At 51.5% G+C, this 21,755-nt stretch overlaps 1 protein-coding gene across 2 annotated transcripts in view; it reads right to left on the bottom strand.

Annotated features, from left to right (window-relative positions):
* Positions 1 to 21,755, bottom strand: part of CCDC88C (coiled-coil domain containing 88C) — a 150,720-nt gene that overhangs the window by 36,980 nt on the left and 91,985 nt on the right. For both annotated transcript variants that reach the window (XM_053602662.1, XM_053602663.1), the window contains exons 9-14: positions 21,416 to 21,497; positions 20,990 to 21,148; positions 10,146 to 10,292; positions 9,366 to 9,510; positions 5,866 to 6,050; positions 686 to 823 (exon numbers count right to left, since the gene is read on the bottom strand). In XM_053602662.1, coding sequence (XP_053458637.1) covers positions 686 to 823; positions 5,866 to 6,050; positions 9,366 to 9,510; positions 10,146 to 10,292; positions 20,990 to 21,148; positions 21,416 to 21,497 — 856 coding nt within the window. The remainder of the gene's footprint in view (positions 1 to 685; positions 824 to 5,865; positions 6,051 to 9,365; positions 9,511 to 10,145; positions 10,293 to 20,989; positions 21,149 to 21,415; positions 21,498 to 21,755) is intronic.

Genomic DNA, 21,755 nt, shown 5'->3' with positions numbered 1-21,755 from the left:
ACAGAGGCTGAAAAACTAAACCCTCAGTACTCTGGCCTCCCCTGCAGAGGCAGTCACACATCAGCTGGCTAAGGCAACATCCAAAGAGGGTCCTTGGAAGCCTCCTGTGCTCTCTGCCTTCCTCCTGCCTGTACCTTGGAGGTGTGCAGAAGCCCTTGCTGAGGCCAGCAGAACAGTCAGTGAGAGGCCAGTTTCTGTTGGTGTCGCTGAGCCACTGCCTTGGCCCCGGACTGCCTACCTCGGGACTTCTTACAGGGTGAGGCAAATAAAACCTTTCAAAGCCTGGGCTGTCCTTTCCTGCCAATGCCATGGTTCTGAGCCAGGACACTATGCACCCTTGCAGCTGGATCATTCTTTTGTCACAGCGAACTATGTTGAACATTACAGAACATCTGGCAGAATCCTTGGCCTCCTCCCTGCCCCTGCACAGAAGCATCACCCACCTCATCCCCTAAGTCGTGACAGACAAAAACATCGTTAGACTTTGCTAAATGTCCCCTGGAGGGCAAAATCTAGCCACCTTTCCCCAGTGCCAGTTGACAAGTGCTGGTTTAAGCTGCCGCTAGGGGAGCTGACTGATAACCACACGTTGTGACGCATTTCTGGGAGTGGCCAGACCCTGGGCTCCCTCATACGGGCAGGGGTTCTAGGAGAGGTGAGAGGCGCCAGCTGGGGCGGCACCTACCTGCCGGGCTCTGTCGGCCTTCAGGGCCTCCATGTCGCTCTGCAGCTGCTCCTTCTCTTTGATCAGCTCCTCACTGAGGGTCTCCAAGTCCTGGTTGCTTTGCTTTTCTCTCTCAAGCTGGGTCTGCAACTTTTCGATCTGCAAAGACCCAGCCCGGCGCAGAAGTCAGTCAATCGAACCGGGACCAAACCCTCAGCCCCACAGAATACGTTAAAGGAGCTCTTCTTAAGGAAAACCTCCTGGCATGGTTCTGTGGCAATCTCTTCACCCCTCACTCTTCACTCAGAGAGGAGACCATCAGGCACCAATCTGCCGACACCCCCTCCAAGCCTGTCTCTTCCAGCTGGTTTGTGCCCCACTGCCCAGGTCAGCCACTGCTGGGCGCCTCAGGGGGACCTCGCTCACCATCCCTCTCGCCCTCCTTCCCGAGACTCCCTGCCTTAATCAGTGACGCCACCACACTGCTTGATTAGTCGGGCAAATTTGTCAACAAGCCCTGTGCTTCCCACCCATCCTGCATCCCCCAGAATCCCCTGTGCCTCTGCCCCAGGCCAGGTCACATTTCTTCTCGCCTGGACAGTGGCCCAGGGATCTCCCTGATACCATGCTCCTTTGCTAAACTCCATCTGTGCCCACCCATCCCAAACAACATAAACTACCTAACAGGGCTTCCCACATGCACATGTCATGTACACGAGCACCTGGATGACATATTCAAACACAGATTCTAGGGCAAGGCCTGAGATCCAGCTCCCAGGTAGTGCCCATGCTGTGGCCCGCACTGTCTGCATCACACGGAGTTAAAGCATGGGCTATCCTTTCCTGCCAGTGCCAAGCTCCTTAGCATAGGCAACGGGACTGGGAGAAAAGGCAAGAAGCTGCTAGGGGACAGGGGTCAAAGTCTTTCCTCCCTCCCACGTGGCTGTGAGCAAGTTTCCACAACCAACCATCAGGGCCGGCAGTACCCATGTGCTGAGCACATCATGCTAAGAGCACTCACCTAGCACACAGCAGGTGTGATCCATGATGGCCACCCCACTCCTACCCCGTGGGCCTGAGCATCTGCACTCATGTACTCCTAGCTATCCTGGTGCTGCTGGTTTGAGACCACTGCTCTAAAACCATCGTTCTCAAGGGGAAACGATCTGGGAAGCTATGGAAAATCTGACCCTCAGACCAACAATTAAAATCAGAAGCTCTAGGGGTAGATCCAGAGATGCCCAGGTGACCACAGTGACCAGCCTGCACTGAGCCGCTACTCTAATTCAGCCTATCGAGGGTGGGACCTTGCATGGGTAGGTCTGCAGAGCTTCTTGGGTGATCCTAAGGACAACTGTCTAAGGCAGCTCTGCCACACTCCTCACGTGAGGGGCTGCCAGCCTTCCTGCCTCCCAGGTCTGTGCATGGGCTGTCCACTGCCCCAACCCAGGGGAACCCCCAGACAAGAGTGCCTCCCCTAGTCAGGCTGCATGTGGGTCCTTCTCAGAAGTGGGAGCATCTTTCCTTCCCTACCTCTGCCCTACCTTTAGCACAAGGCCTGGGACACAGAAGGGAGCCAGGGCTTGCCTCTGAGGGGCCCTTTCCTAAGAGAAGCAACGCAGGTCAAATGCAGGAAGTAGCAGTCATGTGACCCCCACCCTGCTCTCACTCCTGGGAGGACTGACCCGGGTCCCCACCCCTCCGGGCTAGGCTGGCTCCGGAGTCTGATTTTCTCTCTTCTTCCCCTTTGCTGCTAATGCTTAGCCCCTCATCTCTACTGCCCCTTCTCTCTCAACCTTCTGATTGTTGTTAATTCTGGCCTAAAGATGTGGTTTCCCAGGTCCCACCCACCACTACTAGACCCTCATCTTTCTCCTCCTATGGCGCTTTGCCCTGCAGTCCTCTCCATCCGGAGGGTGCCAGTGCCTCTGCGGTGCTTACTGTGAGAAGATGGGCGCTAGCTGCAGGCCTTTTGGCCCCAGAAGGGTTCCCTGACTTTCTCACAGCCCCTTTCTTCGGCTACAGACTCCTACAATGTGACCTTGGCCTCCCAGGACCCCTGGACAGCTCTACAAGGGCTGCTTCTGCCTTCTCATGACCAGCCCCTGAAGAACTGCTTTCTGTCCCTAAAAATGAGGATTCTTTCCCTCTTGACTCAAAGAATGAACTCCTACGAAATCAATACAAAGTTATAGACAGAGGAGGGAGGCAGCTTCCCCAGGATCCACAGAAGTGCCTTGAGTTAGAGGGAATTATATTTCCTTTTGGAGACAGAGTCTCCCTCTGTTGCCTAGATTAGAGTACTATGGCGTCATAGCTCACAGCAACCTCAAACTCTTGGGACCAAGCCATCCTCTTGCTTCAGCCTCCTGAATAGCTGAGCCTATAGGGTCCTACCATGGTGCCTGGCTAGTTTTTCTATTTTTAGTAGAGATAGGGTCTTGGTCAGGCTAGTCTCGAACTCCTGAGCTCAAACAATCCAGAGCGCTAGGATTATAGGCATGAGCACCCAAGTAGGAAGGATGTTTTAACCTCAGGGAAGTATGGTTTCTACAGATGTCATGGACCTAAGGCAGCTCACAGCCTGGGCTATGCTCCTGAGGTCACCGGGGGCTCAGTGGAGACTAGTAGGCTCAGTTATAGACTGAGATATGCTGGCTGTGTGGCTGAGGCTGGGGAGAGAAGCTCAGGATGGGCTGAGCTGGCTGAGGGGCAAAGAGCCAAAGTGTGACCCTCCCACTGGTGCTAAAAGTGTTCTTCCATTAAACACTGGGGAGTACCACTGTGCCCCAGGCCAGGTGTCAGGGACAACAGGTCCATGTGCCACGTACAAAGAGTGAAAGAACAACCACCCTGCTCAGTCAGGCCAGATTCCAGCCAGGCCTGGGGCAGGCTAAGCAGGATAGGGAGGAAAGGGGTCCAAGTGCCCGACAGCTCTTGCCTGCCAGCCCCTCCCTATCCCCAGCCACAAGGGAGTCTGTGCCAAAACATGACCTCCCCAGGGCAACGCAGGAAAAGGCTGGCATCAGGCCAGGGAGTTGGGAGGGTGGGACCTGAGGGAAGGGACGTAAGGAGTCATGCTGGGTGGGCAGATGAAGGACTGCAGCAGACAGGCCAGGGCAGCAAGTGCCTGAGAATCACCCTTGGCCTGCTAGGAGGGGACCCACAAAGGTCCCTGGGCCTGCGAGATTACAATGCAGGCTTTCCGGGGCAGAGCTGAGAGGACCCGCAGAGTTGGAAATTCTCATCTTCTAAAGGTCTGTTTATCTTGGCCAAGGTTGGACTGCCATTTCTGAAGTCATTTCCTGTGCTAGGTCCACGGGAATCTAAGGAACCAAGACTTTCTAGGAACTCTCTCCATGCTGCCCCCTGGGAAGACATGCCCTGGATGGGGGTGTCTTCCGTTGTCCCGTAGAGATGACAAACCACTTGGCAGCTGAAATGCTGTAAGGCCCACGGTGCTTCGCAGGGACAACTCAAGGAACCTATTCACAGCAAGAGGGTGCGTCCCACACTTCAGTCAGAGGTGAAGAAAGAGCAGGGCAGGACCAAGCGGACCCGGGAATCCTGCCTGCACCCCACACTCTTTCCACAGTCCCGTGATGCTGCAGGATATGACACCTGGAAATGCCGATCCCACATGGCGGTCGGCCTGTAAGAACTCTCGTCTCCTCCCTCGGCTGGAATCTGCCAGCTGTGTGTTCAGAGCCCCCATGCACCTGGGCCATCCTTGGTGTGGACCAGATGGATGAGGTGCCCTCTGTTCCTGTAGGTGACCCCTAGCCTTGCAAAGACCCCTTCCCACACCTGAGACCATGATTCACTATGTGAACGGGGATCCTGGTAACTATAGGACAAGGCTGGCCTATAAAGGTCTGTCTGCCCTCCCATAGGTCTGGGTGCTGCTGGGCTACCAGGAAGACCCAGCTGCTGCCCTTAAAAGCAAATGCAGCTCAGCTTGCTCTCCTTCCTACTCCATAAACCAAGAGGGGGGAAATGAGCAGCTCACGCACACAGCTCTGCGCCTGGAACTCCGAACCACACACAGAGCTTCCTCTCCCTTGCCCCACTGCGCTTGTTAGCAGAGCGGGGCTCTTTCCCCTGAGCACTCCCTCTGTACTGGACTCGTTACACACACCAATCCCACCATCCTCACACATCCATTAAGTCATGTGACACAAGAGGAAATGCGTATTTGGTCTCTTCCCAATTTCCTGGCACAAGCTCCTAAAACTCTTAGAACCTCCAAAATGGTAGATGTCTTTCTTGTATGCCAGTGACATGTCAGGGGGCTGGGGGCTCCCGGGCAGCCTCAGTTTGAGGGCCGGTTGCCAGGGAACCCACCATGTGATTAGAGGGTTGGAACTTTCAGGGCTCCCACTCCAGGGAGGAGAGAAAGGCTAGAGGTTGAGTTGGTCACTGATGACCAGTGACATATCAGCTGTGCCTCTGTACCTGTATAAAATGCCCCAGGGCAGTTGGTGAACTTCTGGGGGTTGCTGGGAGGGGGAAACTCAAAGTGGACTGGGGAGCTCCATGCCCCCTTCCCCAGGCCTGTGCATCTGGGCTGCTCCTGAGCTGTATCCTTTACAATAAACAAGTAATAGGAAGCCATTCTGGCAACAGCAGAACCCAAGGAGGGGAGTCTGGGAACCTCTGACTTACAGTCAGTCAGAAGCACAGGGGACAGCCCGGACTCAGACTAGCATCTGAAGCGGGGTCAGTCCTGTGGGACGGAGTCCTTAACCTGTGGGACATGTGCTAACCGGGCAGACAGCATCGGAAACAAGTGATATCGGAGGATACCCAGTTGTGTCCGTGGAGAACTAGAGACTCGCTCCGTGGGGAAACCCACACGCCATGTCACAAGTGAAGTGCTGAGGGCGGTGATGTAGAACAGTAAAAGGGTTTTCTCCTACAGGTAGGTGCCCCCTCAACCCCACGTCACAGAAGACAAGAAGACACAGAAGTCATGTGTCCAGCAGAGCAGGACAAGCCCATGCTGCCTCTGACGCATCCCAGGTGTCACGCGTGTCCCTTTGTTTAATTAATTGTGACTGCATGTGGACACCTCACTCTCCTCAATGCCCTTCCTGGCCCCCTTCTTGCCCGTCTGTTCCAGACAAGAACTGTGGAGGGAGGGCAGGCATCCCAGGCCACCTGCTTCCTGCCTTCCCCTGACCCGAAAAGGCCACAGCTACCTTCTTACTGAGCTGGTGGTTCTCCTTCTCCAGCTCCCCACACTTGAGGCTGCTCTCCTCCAGGGTGAGGGCCGCATCCCTCAGCCCCTGGATGGTGCTCTGCAGGCTCTGGTTCTCCTTCTCCAGCTTGAGGACGCGGCTGGAGGCGCACTCGTTCAGCTCAAACACGAACGACTTCCTGGAGGCTGAAGCACAGAAAGTGGTCAGAGCCACGTGTTCTGGGGGCCTCTGCTTTCACCCCTGCCCAGGCTCTGAGAGGGGCTCCTCCCTCCACTCTCACTTCACACGGTGTTGCTGCCACCAGCACCTTGAGAGTCCCTCTGTGGGGGTAACCCAGAGCTCAGGAAGAAGCAGGCTCCAGCTAAGGTGCTAATGCAAGAGTTGAAGGCTGTGTGACTTATAAGAACCACTTGTTTACCTGGCTGCCAATCTGTCTAACTGAAGGATTTCGGAGGCTAACTGAGATGGCCCACAAGTGGCATTTCCTGTGCTTGCTCAGAGTAGTGGGTATGTGGGCTGTTCAGAAAGGAGGGGCAAGGGACCTGACCAGGGAGGTCAGCTGCCGGTGACAGGGAGCTATGCTAGGATACCTGCTGACCATTTGCCAGCCTGGGCAACAGCCTTTGTACAGAGATTTCTTTCTGTGCCTTCATATTTATATCGAAGAAAAGAGACGTACTAAATGTAAATTGCTTGAGAATTCTAAGTGAAATGAAAAATCAGCTAAAGATAGAAAAAGGCACATTATCCTACAACTATCACCCTCTATGCTGCTTTTAAAGAGCTCTGATGCAAATGGAGAAGGCAAGAGCTGGGAATGGGAACTCTTGGTCCCCTATTGCACAAGCAGGGGGTAAGTTACAGGGCTTTTGGAGAGGGGAAAAAATATAGGAAAGCCCCTAAAGAGGGATCAGAGTTGTCACAGACCCCACTGTTCCCACTCAGCAAATACACTTGTTCCATGGAGCCTTACCACTCTGTGCTAAGGCAGCTAACCCCACCCTGGCCTCTTACTCATCACCTCAGAGCTGTGGGGAGCAGGGTGATGGCTCTCACAGCACACACAGCCATCTGGAAACAAAATGGGTGCTGAAACTTAAAGAGGTTTAGTATTTGCTCTGGGTCACCCAGGTAACTAGTGGAAGAGCTGGACTTTTCATCAGGTCTTTTAACTCAAGAAGCCACTACACCATAAACTCAAAAATATAGTCAAAATAGGTGCGTTCAGATCCACTGGGTGACAGTAAGGATTAAAAGGCGCCTGTCTTCTCCTTTGAGTTTTCATCTTCTACCAAGGGTAACAGCACAGGCCAGAATATCCTAAAGACCCAAGGCAAGGCAGCAGAAGGGGACAGGGTGTCTGTGGCCCTCACCTGGGCCCAGTCCTGATTCACACATAAACACACATATGCTTGACGTACGAGGTTGCTTGGAGGGCTTTGTCCTAACTGTGCTGCAAATGAAACTAACCTGATCTGACACACCAACTCCACTAATTCAGAACCTGCGATCATTTGGGATAGTACTTCTGCAGCATTTATGAAAAAAGATATTTTATTATGGTGAAATACTTACAATTTTAGCCATTTTAAAGCATATAGATCTGGACACTAGGTACATTCACATTATCCTACAACCATCACCCCATCCATCCCTTTTTATCTTCCCAAGCAGAACAGAGAACAATTTTTAAGGTTCTGCAAGTTAAACAAGGGAACTGATTATAAGCCTTGTTTCCTCTTCCATAAAATTCAGGGACGACCATTAACGCTGACACATGGCTTAATACTCAGAAAACCAATGGTTCTTCACTGGGGCTACTCTCATCGGCACCCCCGAGTCTACCCAGAGCAACCAGCTGTTTCAGAAAGGCCATGGCAATAAGGACAGATGCCCTCGACCAAGGCAGGTTTGTCACCCCCATTTAGAGCCGAAATTTAAAGAGGTTTAGTATTTGCTCTGGGTCACCCAGCTAACTAGTGGAGGAGCCTGGACTTTTCATCAGGCCTTTTAACTCAAGAAGCCACTACACTATAAACTCGAAAGTATACTGGGGCTTTGTCTGCCTTACGCCATCATTCAAGCCAGCACTTATCAACTCCTAACTAGGTACTAGGAATTGAGAACGCCAAGACTAAAGCATGGTCACTGACCCTAAAAGGGCCCACAAATTATCCTGAATAGTCTGAACTGGTGAGGCCATCTAACCTCCCCCACCCCTACTAGCCACTCTGGCGTAACAAGTACATGGGTTATTACGGAAGTTCTGAGATACACAAAAATTAAGAAGTGTAAAATCTGCATGGATGAAAACAAATAAAGCCCTCTCAGCAGGACCAAGAAGCCCAGCAGTTGAAAATTTCACAGGGGAGTCAGAAAAGATGCTATAGTGTTTCTTGGAAATGAAATAATGGACCACAATACAGTCTGTCCCCCAAACTTCTGTAGTGACCTACATATTACCATTCATTTGATTGGAGACTAGCCTAGGCAGCCTGCACCTCCTCTCTGCTCCACCAGGAGGCAGCGCCTTCCCACAGACCTGGACTTGCAGAAGCAGGGAGTTTGGGGGATTCCACCCCTGTGCAGCCCTTAGGCCCAGCCCAATACACAGGCTCCAGAGCATAGGCAGACTACTGACTTCTTACACAGATTAATAGTGTAACTAGTTGATTTTAGGGTTGGAACTAATAGGACCTCTTGACAAGAAAAAATATTCAGCTGCTTTCAATAACCTTCCAGCTTGTTTAGGATGTTTAGCAGAATTATAAAAAGCCAAAAGCCCTATCACACTCTCAAGTTCTAAGTAAATATTAACTTGCATTATCAGGTGCATGGGAATGGTGCTATTTTCGAACACAGGAACTGGCTTATTGTTGGCCGGGCGCTGAGGCTTCCTGCTGCCCCACCCTCCCTTCCCGACTGACACTTTGGGATGCTGGGGCAGTGGGCAGTGGGCAGCACAGCAAGCCCAGGCAGGAAAGGAAGAGGTTGACAGATCAGCCAAGAACCTGGGTCTTGGGAGCAGCAGCCACTTAGCACCCCTGCCCAGGAGACAGAGGACAGGCTGCATCCATCTTACCCAATTATGCAAATGAACAGAGGAAATAATGCCCAGGGTACATTTAGAGTGGAGATTAGTGACCGCTGGGGATGCCTCCTGCCATTCAGGGCTCTCAGCTATCCACGGACGGCCTGAAACGTTTTCTGGGTGTCAGCATGCTATAATCTGGAAGCTCCCGGGAGTGTCCATATGGGAACTGGGAAATCTGGCAACACTTAATTTGTGTTTAACGTCCTGACATCAAGGCTGCCAAGACCCCTCATGTTTTCCCTGGGGAGAACTGTAATGAAACAGTTCCAAATGGCACTTGAAGGAAATCATATTTACTTGAGGTGAATGGATGGGCTGACATGGAAGGTTCAGAGCCAAGGGCTCAGCTTCTTGAATAAGGAGGTGGCCACAGCCAGGCTGGTCCCAGGCCCCAGGCGCTACCCACCGTCTGACAAGTCTGCGTTCTTGGACAGCTGCTCCAGCTCCCAGCCGAGGTGGGCAGACTCGTTCATGCTCTGCTTCTGTGCAATCTCCAGGACCATGTTTTCTTCTAGCAGCTCCTCAATTCGTTTCTTATCTGTGTCCCGGTCCTAGGGCAGGAAGAGGGAAGAAGTGAGGATGCAGCTGGGGGGACGTTCTGGGCAAGCCCCAGTCCCCGTGCGTCGACCATCATGCACCCGCTCACCTCCAAACAGGACTCCAACACAGGGCCCACCCCACTGTGAGAGGTACGGCCACAAAAAGATACCTCGACCTGGCTACCTAGCTTATGAAGAGAGACAGGAGGTCCCCAACTGAATATTGTCTGAGCAAAGTGACATACTATACAGGGCTTTAAAGCAAGTACTACTATGGTGACAGACAGCTTTGTGGCTCTGAAGCAGACCTCAAAAGCTGTGAAGAGGCTAAAGAATTACAGCTCAACCCACACATAAAAGCCAGCAAAGACCTTTCTTGCAAAAGACACACATGAATGTACATTCATCCTTAGAGATTTTCTCTGCTGTAAGAAAAAAAAAATCCTTGAATCAAAGTGCTGTCTGTTTGTGGGTGTTAAGTGGTACCCACTGGAGTCCACTGATGTAAGCAAGCTACTCCCCCACAGTCAGTAAGTTAACTGGCAGCGGCAGCAACAAATCCAGTTAACTGAATAGCAGAGATGGGCATGGCATAACCCTGAAGGTGCCCGGTCCATTTCAAGTCAGTAACAACCAGCTTGCAGTACCAATTCCAGATCGTGCAGTTTAGATTTCAGCTGCAGGTTCTCCTTCTCCAGCTCGTGGACTTTGTCACCCCGGGTGCGAGCAGCAGTCAGCTGTTCCTCCAGCATGGCCTTGGTTTCAATTAAAATGATATTATCTTCTCTGAGCTCCTGGTGAGCAAAAACATACAAGAGGACCATCAGATAAAGGCACCTGGGTCACACTACAGAACTCTAAAACCAAAGCTCTTTTCGGCATCTAGATCCAAAGAATCTAGAGCTAAGGCCACATGCGGCAGGAAGTTTTGGCTCCACTTTTTATCATCGACACCTTTTTTCCATTAGGCAAGCACAAACAGACTTTCTCTACTGTAAGAAAAAAATCCATAAATCAAGAAAATATCTAAATTTGAGAAGGCAACACTTCCCGAACGTCTGCTGTAGGTCAAGTGCTACAGGCTGTGGTGACAGGCTTTGACGTAACATCATTTGGAGGGACAAGTGGGTTCCGCTGACATACAGGACCCCGGAGCCCCAGTTTCCTTAACACGGAAGAGGTAGGGCTGAGTCTATCCCAGGTTCCAGGTCTGAGTCTAGTCCTTTCAATTCAACATTCATTCCTGGGGCGGGGGGGTGGGGGGGCAGCACACTATTCATTCAATATGCAGTTCCTATTTGAATATTTTATGAATATACTCTTGGAAAAACAAAAGTTCTTGGCAGTTTCCTAGAAATGAGGAGTCTTAAGACGGTTAAGATACACAGCAAACCAAACCAATGTCAGCCCTGCAAACATTACTGGGTCAGAGTGCCACCGGCTCTGCTTTTGTCACAGGTAGCGGCATGCACAAAGAGGTCAGTCTGTGCCCGTACCACTGCTGCTTCCCTTTTAGGGGCCTTCTGGGTTTCTCTTATCCACTGTGCCTTTTCAAGCACCCCTCAGAGTCTTGGAGGGACTGGCTTCCCCCCCAAACGCCTTCATAGTTTACAAAGAGCACACACATTTGCCGGGACTCTGTCCACTTCTTCCAAACCTTTCTAAGGTTTGTCCTATTCACAGATTACAACGGGAACCAGGCTGGAAGTTTCTGCTTATCGACTGTATCAGTGATTTTCAACCCGTGTGCTGTGGCACACTGCTGTGCCATGCAAGGGTCTTAGGTAGGTATGCCATGAAAAGTTTTAAAGATCATTAATTATTTTTGAAAGACGTTTAAAGCACAGTAAGTGTATTCACTATTTTACTTTTTTGGATCAACATAATTTAAGTGTGCCGTGGAAGTTTAACTATAGGCTCACGTGTGCCATGAGACAAAAAAGGCTGAACTATGCGCTCATCTTCCTACGTGGGCCAGGATCCAAGATTCTTGGTAGAGGGGAAACCACATGCTTTCTAGTCGGTGGACACGGTTTTGATCAAAGCCTGGCATCTGGAGTCACCTGTGTGCCTTCACTCTGCCTTTCCCCAGCAGGACCACGTCTGTTCTGTGACTGGCCCTGCACCCAGCAATTCACATCTATCCATGTCACTCACCTCACAGCAGGGACAGTCCTTTCCTACAGATAAAGGACAAACTCGGGAAAATAAGGAATTGAGCTCAAAGTCACAAACCAGGTAAGGGGAGAGGCTGGGGCTTGAACTCGGGCCAGAAAGCTCTAGACCCTGTGTTCTCTCCACGGCCCCTCAGCTTCCTGAAAAACCAGCCTCATGGGGCTCCTGTGTGTGAGGGGCACAGATCACTACTAATGACGAGGCCAAAGCACAATGAACTTCAGGTAGAAAGAAGGCCCAGCCTCCCCTCTCTGGCTGCTGCCCCCACTGTTCCCACCCTGTATTTGGGCAGGGTCTGCCCTCCAGCACTCCCCAGGGTCACTATTCGCAAGCCCTGAGCAGCCACTGCACAAGCTGCCCCTTCAACCTCACAGCCAACTCCTATTCAGCCTTCAAGACCTACCATGAGTTGCCCCCCTGCAAGAAATGCTTGAGAATTTACTCCATCCCACCTACTGGGTCAAGTGTTTGGGCTCCCAGCACTCCCTGGGTGTGTTCTGAGTTAACAGCTGGATGGCCTGTCCTCCCTCAGACTGGGAACTCCTAGGGGCAGGGCTATTCTGCTTACGACCTTGTTAGCCTCGCGTATGCGTTCAATTGACACTACATGGGCAAATCATGCCTCTAGAGTGGAGGTGAAGGTGGCTCATGAGGTGGGCCTTGATGGAAGCGGAGACTTCTAATGGGCAGGAATGGACAAAGGTGTCCAGGAGTGGAATATGGCATAAATAGAATGACTTGTAACTCCTATTCAAATATACCTTAATTTTCTGGCAGTTTCAAAGGCCACTATTTTAATAGGTGACAGAAATATTTCAACTTGCCTTGTGCGCTCCACCACCTCAGAAGAAATTAGCTCTTTAAGGAACTGTGCCCAAGCTCCTAAAGCAAACCCCAGGCGCTGCCAGGGACCAGCGTGGAGAAGTGAGAGCCAAGGCCGGCGCTCCCCACCACTGCCCCAACCCTAACTGAACCAGGAGAGTGTTTACAGGCCTAACCCAGCCCAGCAAACAGCTGAAGGGGCCACATTTAGGAAGCCACAGGCCCGACCTAAGGGCTGGTCCCAAGTGGCTTGGGAGCTCCAGTTCTAACCTGCCACTGTGACTTGGAGCAGCAATGAGTTACATGGGCTGATGGGTTGATTACAAGGTCTGCTCTGTTCTTGGCCCATGGGAAAGCTTGACTGCCGATTCCTCTTTTCCAAAATGGGTATGAAAACAGGGTGACAGAGGCTTAGATGATGCATGCCAAATGCTCCCTGCACAGCACCGAGGCCCGTAAACTCACTAGCTGCCATGGTCATCTCCAGTTCAGTCCAGTACCACCCATGGAGCAACTATTCTGTTAAAACAGACTTGCCTATTTTTAAACTTGACCTAATTTGAGGATTGTGGGGACTGAACCTTAAACCCAACATCCAATCTATTTTGCAACTTGTTCATGTGCTGAATCTTTTCAAAACTGCTTAGAAGTTATAAAGAAAGAGAAACACAAAGTCCCAAGCTGGAACAGAAGGTCTCCCTGTGTTCAAGGTGCTCTTCATGAGCTCCCTGAATTTTGATGTTCTCCACTTACAATTTAGGCTTCAGTTCTGACGGGAACTGCTGGAGGCCGCCTACCCCCACCCCCGACATGGCAGCCCGTCACCTCTCTATTTCACTACTCCATGAACCCCTTCTGTGTTCTGCGTCCTTGTGGCGGCTGAGGCTCACATTCACTCCCTGGCAGGTAAGCAGGGTCCTGGAGGCAGACAGTTGCATTCCCATCCCAGGTCCACCTGCTTAGCAGCAGCAACACTGAATAAGTTAGTAATCAATCTTCAGTTTTCTCATCTATAAAAGTGAGAAGAGCTAACAGTGGCTACTGAACCTTGCAGGGCCACCATGAGGCTCAATATGTAATGACACGGTCAGAGCTCATGGCTGTTCCTAGAGTATGGGGAAAGCTTTATAAATACAGTCATTACCGCTCATTGAAAAGCCTTAGTGTGGGCGTGCCTGTGGCTCAGTCGGTAAGGTGCCGGCCCCATATACCGAGGGTGGCGGGTTCAAACCTGGCCCCGGCTGAACTGCAACCAAAAAATAGCTGGGCGTTGTGGCAGGCGCCTGTAGTCCCAGCTACTTGGGAGGCTGAGGCAAGAGAATCGCTTAAGCTCAGGAGTTGAAGGTTGTTGCTGTGAGCTGTGTGACGCCACCGCACTCTACCAAGGGCCATAAAGTGAGACTCTGTCTCTACAAAAAAAAAAAAAGAAAAGCCTTAGTGTGCACCCACTCTAGACCAGCCTAGGGTCTGTAAAGGCTGAGATGATGAATATTTTCAGCTCTGCAGGCTGTTAAGTACTCAGCTCTGCAGGGTGAACACAACAGCTGCCAGAGGCAATAAATGTGCATTAGCTGTATTTCTTAAACCAAACATCAAATCTATTCTGCAACTTGTTAGTGTGCTGAATCTTTTCAAAACTGCTTAGAAGTTATAAAGAAAAAAACTTTATTTATAGAGACTGATAGTGGCTGGGTTTGGTCCATGAACTATACTTTGCTGACCCCTGAGCAGGACAATCTGGTGGGCACAGAGGACTCGAGGTCTGTAAGGCACAGGTGCAGCCTATGGATGGTAGGGAACCAGATGGGAGAGGACCTCATTACAATACCCCATGATGAGTGCTGCCTGGACACCCAGAGCAGGAGGCTTGAGGGCATGGTCTGCAGAGCCTAACGCTACCCGTGCTCAGACCTTGAACCTAACCCTGGAGTCTGGAAGAGAGAATTGGGAGGAGAAAGGGGGCTGAGCGAGCAAGCACCCATGCATGGGGCACCCAAGGGGGGCAAGGGGCAGACGAGAGTACAACATGGAGTTTACCCTGAGAGTGGCGCAGAGGGGCCTGACAGTTCTTGCAAAGGGGCAGCAGGATGAGGGCGTGAGGCAGGAGAGACCGAGGCAGAATGGCCATCTCAGATCTCTGAGAAGGGCATTCTGTGGGCAGACTCTGGAGTAACGTCAGCTAGGCCAGTGAGGACACAGCAGGCACTCTTGAAACAATTGCCTCTGGGTGGCACCTTGCTGGGGGCACTTGGCCTGGTATAGCAGGGGCAGAATGGGGAGTGGACCTGCACTCTAGCTTGAGTGCCCGCGTGAGTGGACTGTGACTCTAAGTCACGTGATACAGGTCAGTCTGAGGGAGAGACAGTGAGCCTGGAAATACTGACCCCAAGACTCCGCTGACCATCCATCCAGTCTGAGGCCTGAAGTGGAAGGCAGATGCAACCCACAAGGTAAGTTTTGGGACTTGTGGTCAGCATGTGGTAGCTAAAGGAAGGGGGTGGGAGACAGGAAGGCCAGCCATGGAGGGGGCCTGAATGCCTTTGAGAGGGTGGCAGAGGGGCCTGCAAGGGCAGGATTAGAGGCAGAGACCACCCAGGAAGAGGGCGGCACCCAGGAAGGAAGCAGCAAGGATGGGTGCTGAGAGGCACTGGCCGGATTTGGCAACCACGTCACAAGCACCCTTTACTCACAAGAGTGGTTTCAGTGAGCAGAGGTGCAGGTGGCATAAAGGGCAGCCCAGGAGCTCTGGGCAGCTCCAGAGACTCAGAGAAAACTGGGAAGGTTTTGTTTGCTTGTTACAAGTTAATGATGGAAGAATCTCAAGGATCCAAAGGCACTGAACTCAAATCACCAAATATGTTCTAAGCACCTTCTCCTACAGAAGATGACTGAGGTCTCTGCAGGAGCCCCAGGGAGTGGAAAAACTTCTGAGGCCACAGGAGGCCGAAAGAGTCTGTACAACTGGGACCCATCTCCCAAGCCACATGGGCAGGGCAGACCAAAACTACAGCAAACCCCTCTCTCACTTCCCGATCCTGAGCACCACCAGGGTTATCTCATGGGTATGACTGGATTGGGGGCAGTGTGTGTGTGAGACAGACAGATGTAGACCCTCCGGGACTGATCACTAGCCCAGCTCCTAATTGGCTTGTGCCCAGCAAACACCCCACCTATCCCTCCAACTGACCCCCCTCACTACACAGATCTGTTCCTGGGAGCCCATCTCCTCTCTGGGGGCTCCCAGGTGAGAGGGGCTCACTGGGTTGAGTCTGTGGCAAACATGCTCCTACGCCACAGAACACAAGGGCTTGAGGGTCTCAGAGACACCCAGACCACCTGCCCAACACCATACAGGTTGATACCACAGCCAGGACTATACCTGGCTAGGTAGGTCTCTCCGCTTCATGGGGTGTTTAGTTTGGAGCAAGCACCGCTTAGAGAGCTGTAAATCTCACGAGGAGCAGAGAGAGGCCGATTCCGCTCTGCTGAGGATGTGCGCAGCACCCCTGCATCTGCCCCTTGGCCTCAGCAGAAACATGAAGCCAGTCACACAATCCGGGAAAAGAGAACCTTTCAGGCAATTTCCTTCTGCCTTCATCCTCCTCCACGTGCCCTGATGGTGCTGCAGGGTATTGCTGTTTACAAAGGGAAGTGGGGGATCACCCTACACACTGCCCCCACACTTCCTACTCTGCTCTTCTTGTTTCATCCCTTATGTAAACCAGACTAGAAGCCACTAAAAAGCTGCCAAACATTTCAAAGCAAACCACGCAAATCATGTCCCATTTTTTTTTTTCTAACCAAAATTAACCTGCCCTCACTCTGAAGCCTCGGTCCATCATTTTTTCCTCCCACGTGGTGGGGGAAGTCTCTTTTGGTGAAGCACATTGATGCATTTTCAGGGTTAGACTGGGCGGGCTCAGCCACTTGTCTCCCCCTTGGTGCCTAGATCAGCATCACACATGTGGTAGGTGCACACCAACCACGCTCCCCTCTGCTCTCCTGCTATCACATCGACAACACCATTTTCCATCCCCAGGGAAGAAAAAGCCCACGATTCCTCCCCTACTGTCACCCCCAGACTGCAAGCCTTTGAACCGCACAGCAACGAGGGGAACTACTACCACGCGCCTCAGTTAAGTTAACTACTACCATGTGCACACAGTTAAGTAAGAGGCAGTCCTCACCCATGGAGGCTCAAGGCCTGCAAAGGAAGCCTCTGGCCATGCTCCATCCCTAGACTGGCCCCTCTCTGGAGGGAAGCCAGCAGTGAAGAGCCTCTAGAAAGAAGTACTGTGTCCATCTGCAACTGTGTCCCCAACTTGGCAGGGCAGAAGACTATAATAAGTTAAAAGGGAGAGACATGTGCGGTGTGTTCCTACTTACCTTCTGATGACAGCCAGCGTGTAAGTGCGTCTCTTTGGCCTTACTATAAAAACATTGAGTAATTCAAAGGAAACAGGCTTGATTGCTAATATTTTAATGGTGTAGATCTGAAGTCTCTTAGAAACCATACCTAATGTACTCTGGTGCTTCTTCACATCTCAGTTTAAACTGAGCATTAAGGGAATACAGGATTTTAATGGAGCTCTGCCAATACTCTTATCTAGAAGTCTGCTGCCATTTTTGTCTTCCATGAAATTTCTGTCCAAGGAAAGGCAGGCTTCCATTTTTTTCTAACAGATGGAGTTGGTGTAGTACATTCCTGGTTATCAAAATACTCCTAGAGCTTTGAGATTCTGAATTGGTAAATATTCATGACGTGTGAAAAGGCTTGGTACATACTGTACAGTCTTGATCACACAACACGGGGTGTCGTGTATACAGACACAGCAGACCCAGAAGGACACGTCGCACTGTGAACTGTGGGTGTGGATGACTTTGTTCTTTGCTTTTTGCCTTTTTCAGTTTCCTGCAGTGAACATGTTAACTCTTAAAAAATGAGGTTATTTAAAAAACTTTTACAGGGAGGGAGAGTCACCTAGGAGAGAGCCTGTAAAATGTACCTCTCCAGGGTCTATTCCCCAGAGTCCAAGGGGGCACAGGCACCTGCGTTTGTAAATAGGCACTCTCAGCTGATTCTGATACAGGGAGACACAGACCATGTCTCCAGAAATAAAGATCTAAGACTTACAGGAAGCTGTCACACAGCTCTAAATGGATTATTATTTTTAACTGTTTCACAATTACACTGATAACCTATAACCAGGGTTGAGCTTATTCAAAATGGTTAATGTCCTACTGTCCTTTTCCTGGGGTCATCCCTCCCACCACTGATATTTTATTATGAAAAGTATAAAATCTACTGAAAAGCTGAAATAACTTTATCATACACACCCACATAAACACTGCCCAGATTCTACGATTTAACATTTTTGCTGTATTTGCTTTATTACATGTCTATCCACCCATCTATCCTTCTATCCATTTTATTTTTATTTTCTGGATATGTATGCCTTATACTTAGATTTTTTTAATCTAAAGTTTGATCACCTGCAGGTCACCCTCCATTCATAGATGCATTTCTTCAGGGCACTATGGACTTTTAATTGCATAGAAATTATTCTTAAGGAATCTCACAGCAAATCCCTTGGAAATGTACATCAATATACTGTGAAAAATAAAGATGTCCATATAGAGCTGGGCACATTTAGTGAAATGTAAACATGGGCCCATCAAAGTCATGCATGCATTAAGGCAGTGCTGGAGGGACTGACTTGCCCAGGTCCTTGTGCTGGAGTTCGGGGCTCACCTCAGCCCCTGCAGGGCTCAAGCAGTACCTGGCTCTTGTCTCAAAGCAACCCCTTTCCGGGTCTTTAAGCTGCATACACCCGAGGGCTCAGGTAGGTGACTGACTGGGGAGGCCTGTGTTCCTGCACCTACCTCTGCAGGTATTTAAGGTGGGACCTCCACTGCCACACAGCAGCCACCAGCTCTGTCAACGCAGCCAATGCAGTGCTGCCCAAAGCCAACCCCAGATGCAAACCATTCGGCCAGTGTCTCTCCAGCACCTGCCACGGGCCAGGGACTACTCTGGACACTGAAAGCCTATCTGTGAGCAGCACAAAGCAAACTTCTGCTCCAGGGTCCTAGTCCAGTGGGCTGCAGGGAAGCAGTGGCAGAATGTAGGCTCATACACCAGGCAGGCCTGGCCTCAAGTAGCTCTAGTGAGCTTCTGAAAAACACACCACAGAATCCCCTCGTGAGGCTGGCACACCCTCCATGACTGGGCCTGTGACCCTGCCAGCCTCACCCTGACCACAGTGTCCTCTTGCACGCCGCTTCCTCAGCCTTCCAGGCCTTTGCTTCCCCCTCTATATGGCTCTCCCTATTTGGGTGACTCTCCTTTGCCATTTTAGGTGTCACTTTCACCACAGTCTTCCCAGGAACAGCACTTACGATGCCATGTCACAGCCAGATGCCCGCCCGCTGTGCTCACCTGTCTCTTCCGTTACTGCACCCACACTGATCAATTAACGTCACTGCATGAGGGAGACAAAGTTACACAAACCCAGAAAGGTTTCAAGCCTGAGAGGAGGACAAGGGAGGGAATTGCAAATCATTCTAAGCTTCCTGTAAGGACGGAAGACAGCCTTTAGAGCTATTATAACTACTTCAAAACAAGGATGAGCGCCCGCCACTGTCTACTTGAGTCCTGACACTGTGGGCATGAAGGATACAACTCACACCTCTCTGTGTTGGCCTGGGCTCCACCGACCAGGCCCAATTCATCACCTGCCCCGCTCGGTATCTGCTAACCCACATTGGTCACTACCTGTCCCTGAGTTAATGTCTAATGCAGACAGGCATGATTTCTCTTCCTATGATGAGCAATAAAATTAATATAAGACTGAAGGCATTACAAAACTCATGGTAACTTCTCACTATGAAAATTATTAATATGGCAAATATTGCTATTACTAAGCAGGACGAAATTTGAGAATATGAGAAAGGAGTTCTCAAGTCACACTGCCCTAATAGTCCAAAAGCTCCCTGCTGCAGGGAGCACTCTGCTCCTGGCACGGGGCACAGCACCTCACACAGTGGCAACAGTGTCTGCATGACTGGGTGAGGGTGCTCAGGGGAGGCCGGGAATGAACATGGTGACTGGATCTGGAGACCCACCGCCACAGGACAGAGCCTCGGGTGAGCTGCGAGACGGACACTCCACCAAGGAGTAGGAGGAGCTGCTGAGCAGCTGGGGGTAGGCTGTGTGTGACAGTCCCCAATAGTCCCAACCGGGGGCCCCTCCAGCAGGTGAGAAAGCCCAGTTGGGACCTGCCTGCATCGTAGAGCCCATCTGTGCCTCTCATAATCGACAGAACCAGTAGACCCATTCCAGACAAAGCCAAGAGCCAGTCTCCCCACCTACCCCTGGCTCAGGCCCAGGATGCCTCTGCATTTACCTTCTCAGCCAAGGGTAAAGTGAGTCACCCCGTCACTCACAGTCCTCTGGGGACACTGCCTAAGTCTGAGGAACAAAAAGGCCCTGGGCCCCAGCCTCTGTCTCCCAGCCCAGAGACCCCAGAGCAGCCTGAGAGCACATTGAGTGTTTCAGCCAACAGCCCCCCAAACAAGCCTGCTGTACCACACAGGAGTCAGGGCAACTTGGGACTCCCCAGACCTGTGTCCAGTCACCTAAGACACCTCCTGGCTGAAAAGGGAGAGCTGAGATGATCTCTTAGCATCTACCAAGTCCACTATGCATGTGCCGGCCTCTTACACTCAGCCAGTTCGAGTCTCCTGAGTGGAACGAGTCCTCACAGGCCACCAGACCACTTCCAAATCCCTCAGATGGATAACGGGAACAAAGTTCCTAAAAGCTCAGAGTAGGGGGTCCCAGACACCACTGCTGACGCAAGGCCATTGGGGCTGGTGGTTGACATGTCAGTTACCTCACCCGAGTCTGAATTGCCATTTGCCTTTGACCCCTTCTCCCACATGCACCCATGGGATACGATTTAAAGCCTGTGGGTGCAGCTTTCCCTGGCCAGATCACTACGGCACCTGCGGAGACACGCTCTATGGCAGTGGTGCTCAACCTTCCTAATGCCGCGATGTATTCTCATTGTTACAAAGGGGTCACCACCCACAGGTTGAGAACCGCTGCTCTATGGGGATTTCACCACTTTCACCTTTAAAATCTCCTATAGCAGTATTAGTCCCATTCCATACAGGAGAAAACTGAGTCTTAGAAAATTAGCCACAGAAATTGCAAGAAGTCTTTAAAAAAAGAAAAAAAGGAGACATGCGAATAGAAGGTCATCACCGTGGCACGGGGCGGGAGAAGGCAAACCCTAAAAGAAATCACTGCCTTCCACCAACCAAGCACAGCCCTCCCCCCAACCCCGATGCAGAGGGACAAAGAAGAGTCACAGGGGCCCCTGGGGAAGTCAAGGCAGTGGGGGTGCAGGAACACAGGCTCTGTCCCCAACCCCCCAGGGCAGGCCAGCCCGACGTGCCCCTGCAGGAGCCCTGCGGCGAGGCCGCCCACCTCCATGCGAGCCTTGTAGAAGTCCACGTCATGCAGCTTCTCCTTGCAGCGCGTCAGCTCCATCTCCAACCTCTCTACGCGGTTCGCCTTCTCCCTCAGGGAATCCAGCTCGTCCCGATAGGCACGAGCAGACCGGGCATCTGCCGCCAGCTGGATGTTCTGGAAGGCGAACGAAGGCAGGGAAACCTAGCTTAGGAGGGCCAAGGACAAGCCAGCTCCTGGTGCCTGCAAGGCTCCACATGCATGCTATCACGGGGTCTCCGCATGCTACTGCTAAGAAATGGTCATCCCCACAGCAGCGCTCGGGACAACAGGCCCTCAAGCAGCATTGCTGGAAGCACCAACATGGCACTCATGACCCTCCAGGATGTAATCCTGGGCGCCCCAGCCCTGCCTCCCCTGGGCACGCTCAGGCCTTCTGCTCACCTCCTGTTTGACTTTCTGTAGCTCTAGCACCAGCTGATCCACCTCATGTCTGGTGTCTGCAAGCTGCTCTGTCTTCTCCTCCCTGCAGGGACAATCAGGAGGAAGGCATAGGAGGGAGGGGATTCCTCAGACAGCCTTTCCCAAGACCCCGGTGGGGAAAGGGGGGGACCTGGGCTTCTGGTGGTAGGGAGGAGGTCTGCTTATGGAGCCTGCAATGCTGTTCCCAACTCAATTTTTCCCTTTTTTAAAGTTTTCAACATTTGTCCTCAAACTATGTCCACCTGGGTTTCCCTCTGAGTGTATGGGGTAGGTAAGACGATCCCAACCACAGCTGGGCCAC

The sequence above is a fragment of the Nycticebus coucang genome, chromosome 9 (genome assembly GCF_027406575.1).
Source record: "Nycticebus coucang isolate mNycCou1 chromosome 9, mNycCou1.pri, whole genome shotgun sequence".
Lineage (NCBI taxonomy): Eukaryota > Metazoa > Chordata > Mammalia > Primates > Lorisidae > Nycticebus > Nycticebus coucang.
This window is presented reverse-complemented; position numbering and strand designations above follow the sequence as displayed.